This window comes from Etheostoma cragini, chromosome 24 (assembly GCF_013103735.1).
Source record: "Etheostoma cragini isolate CJK2018 chromosome 24, CSU_Ecrag_1.0, whole genome shotgun sequence".
Classification (NCBI taxonomy): domain Eukaryota; kingdom Metazoa; phylum Chordata; class Actinopteri; order Perciformes; family Percidae; genus Etheostoma; species Etheostoma cragini.
The window spans coordinates 10,737,160-10,744,137 of record NC_048430.1 but is presented as its reverse complement, the minus strand read 5'-3'; the positions used below and the strand labels follow the sequence as shown (position 1 = coordinate 10,744,137).

Genomic DNA, 6,978 nt, shown 5'->3' with positions numbered 1-6,978 from the left:
TGGTTGTCTCAATTATTGGCTGTGTTCCAGGTGATACCCAATCAGAATCAGTTAAGCTAAAAAGTCAAGTTATCAATTGTTGGATGCCAATCGATCATGATAATGTTATTTCAACCCAAAGACACTGAGCAATTAAGCCAAGATTAACATTTATTTATTTAGGAAAATTCCTTATTTTTCATAATATGTAGGAGTCACGGAAATATACAATATTTCTCTCTTTCGACTACACACTTGTGAGCTGTGTATCCCTGCTTCACAACAGCAGTGTGTACATGTTGGAGAACAACTAATTCTCACACTATATTGTCCACTGTCTATCATAATGTCAATTATTTCAATAGCTTATACATGGGCTATATATATATGTATGTGTATATATATGTGTATGTGTATGTGTATATATATGTATGTGTATGTGTATATATATGTATGTGTCTATATATATGTATGTATATGTATGTATATATATATGTGTATATATATATATATATATATATGTGTGTGTGTGTGTGTTCTTTCTTTTTTCTTTCGTTTTTTTACAATTTAATTCCCCCTACAGACCAAATGGTACAGTCTGCACAGTCTGTTTCCGGCCCTCGGTTGCTATCATAGACCGTTATACAGTCCATGGTTGCTATGAGGCAGAGAACACCTGAACGCTGGAAATAAGCTACAACGCAGGTAAACGCCATGCGTCACACCTGTCGTCACTTTAACGCGTTATAAAAGATCTACTATAGTCATTTTGGTTCCGGAGGACATTTCGGTGGATGTTTCTGTTCAGGGCGGTAAGACAGAAAAGCATGCTTAGAAAGATCATTAGTTACTTCCACGGTTTACGGTTACTTTTCCCTCTGGATAACAATGGCCGCCGAGTGTACTGAAGAGGCGATTCTGGACTTTGTCAAGAAGAACGGGGGCAAAGTGAAAAACACGGATTTAATTGAGCATTTTAAAGTGGTGTTCCCGGAGGACCCGGAGAAGAAAACGGTCGTCCGTACGACATTTAAAAACTACGTTGACCACATTGCGTATGTAAAAACTGAGAGCGGAGTTAAATATGTCTGTCTGAGAAAAAGGTTCCGCGGGGCAGAGGAGGCGAATTGCCCGGAGAGAGAGTTAAACCAAGAGGGACTCGTTAAGCCGTATCACACGGACCGAGCGGGCGGGGAGGTGCAACAGCAAACCCTACCTGGCTCAGGTTACGGAAATGACAGCCAGGTGACAGTTCCGCATGCTTTCTCCACTGCTACAACTAATTCCCCGGACAAGACCGGCGACAAGGGTCTGTGTCATGTCCGTTTAGTGGAGGTGGACAGCCACTCAAGGGAGATGGGAAACAGAGGAAGCCTCCACAGGGAGCAGAAGGCGTCCAAGAAGAGTGTTGGGCCGTCTCCTCCTCGCATACCAGAGGTTGCAGTGACTGAAGCTTTGCCTCTCCCCGCAGCAGAGGGATGGGTGTTCAACCTGCCCGGGCCTGCACAAACTGGTCCTACAGGACCGGAGCAGGCAGCTGGACTCAGGCCCAGAGACACACCCGCCACCGAGTCTCTCTCACGGGAAGAAGCAGGGCAGAGTCCAAACTCTACAGGGGACACGCACAGAGTGTCTGAGAGAGAAGGAAGACCCTTCCTGCAGGTCATGATGGAGCGCTCCCCGAGGGTGAGTCTGGCTGGGGTTCACCGGAGCCCGGGGTCGCTTTAAACCCTGTTATCCTCGTCAAATTTGACCCGTTTCGAAAGTTTCTATATCAGAATTCTTTTTGGGATTCATTCAACCAAATTGCCCCAAAATAACATTGATTGTTCCATAAAAAGCTATACACAAGTGAAATGGGACATTCTAAAATGCTTAACGTAAAAAAGCGTATCCCTCATGTTGTCTTTCGGTCAAATTGACCCATTTTCCTATATCAATGTTATTTTTAACTACCCAATTGTAATTACCCCAAATAAGATGATTGATTCCACACAGCGCTCTTTGGCAAGTACAAAGTTTTATTCGGTTTTATAGCACTTGAAAAAAAACAGTTGAAGTGGTTTTTAAAATAGTATTGAGTAAAAGTTGACATATTCCAGTCTGTGATTATCATCAACATACATTCCTTTAATTTTAGTCTAAATATTTTCTAATTTCTTCTTTTCTAACTCAAACATTAGGTATAATTTCCTATCAATGAGGTTCATTGACCATAAATTCAAAAAATAACAGTAAAACTAAAGTTAAGAAGTTAGTGTTATGTAGTGTTGAAAACATCAAAAAAAGTGACACATTGAAAAAGAAAAAGTGTCAAGTGTTGAAAAAAGGGACACAAACGTAAGAAAAAGTTAAATACCGACAAAAAGCGCCAACCAAAGTGTTTAATTTTCCAGTCAAAATTGACAATCAACACTTTTGACGCTTTTTAATCAATGTGTTTAACTTTTTCTTACGTTTTTGTCCCTTTTGTCACTTTTTCTGACATTTTAACACTAATGACTTTAGTTTTACAGTTATTTTTGGAATCTTTGGTCAATAAACCTTATTTATAGGAAATTATACCTAATGTTTGAGTTAGAAAAGCAGAAATTATTTAGACTCAAATTAAATGGTGTGATGGATAATCCCAGACTGCATATTTCAACTTTTACTCAATACTATTTGGAAACCAATTTTTCAAATGCTATAAAATTGAATAAGACACCCCAAAATTAATGAAAGTAGAGATTTGTACTGGCAAAGAACGTTGTGTGGAATCAATCATGTTATTTTAGGGGATTAAAAAGAACATTGATATAGGGAAACGGGTCAATTTGACCCGAGGACAACATGAGGGATAACGTGGTTTAATGTACCTAAACAACGATCAATTATCACCAATATTCTCTCTCATATTGCTCCTCATAACCATAATAATTTTGACAATGTTCAGTGGTTATGTATGTGGTATATATGTTATATATACCACATTAAGCTTTTTTCTTGCCATAGGCTCCAAAGGAACAAAAACGCTTAAGGTCAGCTAACGTCCCTAATAATTGAACTTTGGGTTAGATCTTTTTGACAGTTTCCATTGGTTATGAGGAGCAATATGAGAGAGAAATATGGTAATCATAGATGATTGTTTAGGTACATTAAACCACTTTTCCTCACCATAGACACCAATAAAGAAGAAAACGTTAATGTAAGAAAACTGCTATAATCATTGGATGTCAGTTTAGTTTTTCTGACAGGCTTAAGTGTTCATGACGAGATATGACCATGAGAAATATGATGATGAAAGATCGTTGTTTAGGTTCATAAAACCACGTTAAGCGTTTTAGAATGACCCAAGTGAAATGAAAGATTAGATCTCTAATTGAATATTGGGTGTTTCATTCAATTTTATCCTGACTAAAGTCTGACATAAGCTATCAGTAATTATCCACCTTTGTTTCTTCATACTTAACTTACGTAAACCATTCATATTTTCGTCTTTTTATAACCCCAAAAGTGGATAATTTCAGATGGTTTATTGATCATGAATTCTAAAACAAATAAGTGTAAAACTAGTGTAAATGTGATTAGTCTAGTGGTTAATATACTGGTTGTAAGAGGGGAAAATAGAGGAAATAGGTGACAAAAACATAAAAACAGGGTCTAAAAAATGTAACCGTCGACCCAGGTTAAACATATTGCGATATTTGGTGAGATATTGGCAATTTATTACCTTATTTACAGCTTTAAATTATGATAATAACAAGGCAACTTTGTTTGTTCCTCTGACGTGTAAAGAGTCTTTTACCTCTTTCCTAGTCTTTTTTTTTTTAAACGGTTTCAACGCTTTTCACTGACTCATTTTTTGACGATTTTCCAAAATAACTTTTTAATCCCTTTTTCTAAGCTTTATAATTATAATGAAAACAATATAATTATTATTATATTTATAATATAAATATAATTTAATAATTAAAAAATGTATACTCCTTTTTGGAAGAAGTAGACATTAAAACGTTATGTTGTGTGATGGGGCGCTAGTTTAGGAAAACGCTCCTGTGGGACGTATTAGAGGGTAGGAACAAACGGACGACACCCTTGTATGTTTTGGGGGACTGGTTGAACCTCTGCTGTCTGGATTTCCCCTACCCCCACCCCCCACCACCCCCCCTTTCTCCTCCAGGTGAGGCGCAGCGGTGTGTTCAGCAACTCGGCGTCCATGTCCTCCCGAAACGACGGCGATGCCTCCTCCGTGGCCTCCTCCAACCCGGACGACGACAGGGCCTCCGCCACTCTGGACCCGCTGGAACACGAGTGGATGCTGTGCGCTTCAGACGGCGAATGGGCCAGCTTGTACCAGCTCCTCGCTGAGGAGCCCAGCCTCATCCTGAGGAAGGATTTCGTCACGGGCTTCACGTGCCTGCACTGGGCGGCCAAGCAGGGCAAGCCGGAGCTCATCGCGCTCATCATCAACTTCGCCAAACAGCACAACGTCCCCGCCAGTGTCGACGTCCGGTCGAGCAGCGGCTACACGCCGTTGCACGTTGCCGCCATGCACAGCCACATGGAGGTGGTGAAGCTGCTGGTGGGCGCCTACAGCGCAGACGTAGACATCCGGGACTACAGCGGGAGGAAGGCCTGCCAATACCTCACGGACAACGTGAGCATGGACATACGGGACATCGTCGGAGCGTACGAGCGCTCAAACGCTGAAGACGAGGGACGCAGGGGCGCGGGAAGACGCTGGAGCGTCTCCAGGGTTCTCCAGTCACACCTGAAGCCACTTGGCGACTCTGTAGACTGGGGGGGCGAGAGAGAGAACCCCTTCAGGAGGAAGTCCTCGCTTTACAGGATGAAGCCCACACTGCAGAAGCTCCGCTCAAGGACGTCACATATCGTCCACAGCACGTCATTCCGGGACACAGAGGAGACGGACGGGTCCGCAAAGGCTTCCTTTAAGTCCAGACCCAAGACCCATTTCTTTGGGTGAGATCATGAAATCTAATCCCCAGTGCCACGTGGATGCAAAATTCTGCAGATGTTAAACAAATTTAAAAAAAACTAAACTGAAACTAGCAGACCCGAGGAGAACAGTCTGCTGAAGTAAGCAGAATTGAAACAATTAAACAAGTTTAAAAATGGAAATGAAACCAGCAGACCCAAGTGTATATTTAAAAAAAAAAACAAGATTGATTGCATCAGTTAATCTCAATTGTTGTCGATTATTGATGAATCTGTTTTTAATCATACAATTTTTATGAAAGAAAGGGTAAAATGTCTCTGATTCCAGCTTGGTGAATGCAGATTTTCTAGTTTCTAGTAAACTAAATATCTTTTGAGTTGTGGACAAACCATGACGTTTTGAGGACGTCGTTAAGGACTGATACATTTTTCACCAGTTTCTGAGCCTTAAACACTACAGTAGGCTACATGCCAATGTTGTTTTCAATAAATCCACTTTTCAAAGTTCAGAGCATTAAAATGAGAACTATAATGGGACAAAAAGAAATCAAGGGACATTTAGAATAGATAAAAATGTGAGTTAACTATGACATTAATGCAATTAATAGTGATGTGTTTTTGTTTGCTGGACGGGCACAAACGGAGATAAATGAAAACGCTGATCCTGTGCCCTTCCCTGATTTGTCACGACACTTCGGTACTTACTTTAACATGGCTAACAAGTCCCAGCTGTTTCTGACCTTGTTGTCAATGCTAGCAGCGGTTTATAACGTGACTACTGCCTACATGTACAGGAAGAAAAGATAGTATTCAAACGATTTGCGACAATTCGTAATCTAGCCGTTTTAGCATTACCGGCATGTACATGAATGTTCTGGGGTGTCGTTTTCAGGCGCGTTAGTACGGATGACGATGAGTTGAAACGGTGCTAAAATGGGAGGACGGAGAACGATTTAGATTTTGTACATTTTCCCATCTCAGGCATTAAAAACCCATGATACGCTGCTTAAAGGAAACGCACATCAGGTACAGTATTTGTGGAACAGAAACTGCTGGCTGCATCTCGTAATTTAGTTCCAAGGATTTACTCTATATACACCTTGTTTATTGCATCTTTGCACATTTGAACAAGCTCTTAGATTTCCATTTGTTACATAACATATCTATGTATAAAAGAGCTCAAGGGTAGTAAATGTTGTCTGGGTTCATGGCGCAATTTTTAATGATCTGATTGAATAAATTGTAATTAATGTCATTGCAAATGCATGTGTGAAGGACTGTGTCCCCTACAGCCTCCCCTACTAAAGGACATAAAGCATGTCATATCTTCTATAGAAGAGAAATCTCTCTCTCTCTCTCTCTCTCTCTCTCTCTCTCTCTCTCTCTCTCTCTCTCTCTCTCTCTCTCTCTCTCTCTCTCTCTCTCTCTCTCTCTCCCTCCCTCTCTCTGCTTGAGATGAATGATACAGACTGAATGAAGGCTTTTCATTGTGCCCTTAATCCTCCCCGAGGCGGAAGAAAACTCCCGGTTTTTTTTTTTTTTTTTTAAACAATTGATTCACAAACTGTCAAGTCTGTAAAGCACACACTTTTAAAAAAAAGCTGGTAGATATACAAACCACGTATCACGAAAGAAATCCGCAGATATGGAAACAAAGACACTAAAAATACAGAAACTTCCAAAGAATAAGTGTTTTAATGAACGCTCTGAGCAAGCAACAAATCTGTAGGCTCATAAACACAACTTATCATTTTATTCTTTCCCAAGTTCTCAGCAGGCAAGTGATATCATTAAAAAATACACTGACATCCTCTCAATAAGTAATAAATCAACTGAAATAATTGACACATTGGTCTCTGACCAGTCTGCCATTGACATTATCTGGAAATAATGCCAGATTGTCCCAGTCCAAGACTTTGTGTTGAAATTTTTTTTTTAAAATCTCATCCATTGTTGCAATATACAGATATTTACATAAACTTTACATGTTGTTACTGCACTAGACTTGTGTACACTCCTTCCTTCCATCTTAAAAAGGTCTTTTCTTCCGAGACTGAG

General features: G+C 40.2%; 1 protein-coding gene across 2 annotated transcripts; it reads left to right on the top strand.

Annotated features, from left to right (window-relative positions):
* Nucleotides 1–537: 537 nt before the first annotated feature.
* sowahcb (sosondowah ankyrin repeat domain family Cb) lies at nucleotides 538–5,142 on the top strand. 2 transcript variants are annotated; one of them, XM_034864885.1, is made up of 2 exons: nucleotides 538–1,641; nucleotides 4,142–5,142. In XM_034864885.1, exons 1-2 carry the CDS (start codon nucleotides 868–870, stop codon nucleotides 4,946–4,948), a joined length of 1,581 nt encoding a protein of 526 aa, XP_034720776.1. In that variant the 5' UTR covers nucleotides 538–867; the 3' UTR covers nucleotides 4,949–5,142. The 2 variants fall into 2 exon arrangements, with proteins under 2 accessions (XP_034720776.1, XP_034720775.1); XM_034864884.1 differs by having other exon boundaries at nucleotides 539–1,665.
* Nucleotides 5,143–6,978: the final 1,836 nt, after the last annotated feature.

Coding starts and splice junctions, on each gene's coding strand:
- sowahcb (XM_034864884.1), top strand. CDS start 868: ATGGCCGCCGAGTGTACTGAAGAGGCGATTCTGGACTTTGTCAAGAAG. Junction 1,666..4,141: donor TGATGGAGCGCTCCCCGAGG/GTGAGTCTGGCT, acceptor TTTCTCCTCCAG/GTGAGGCGCAGCGGTGTGTT.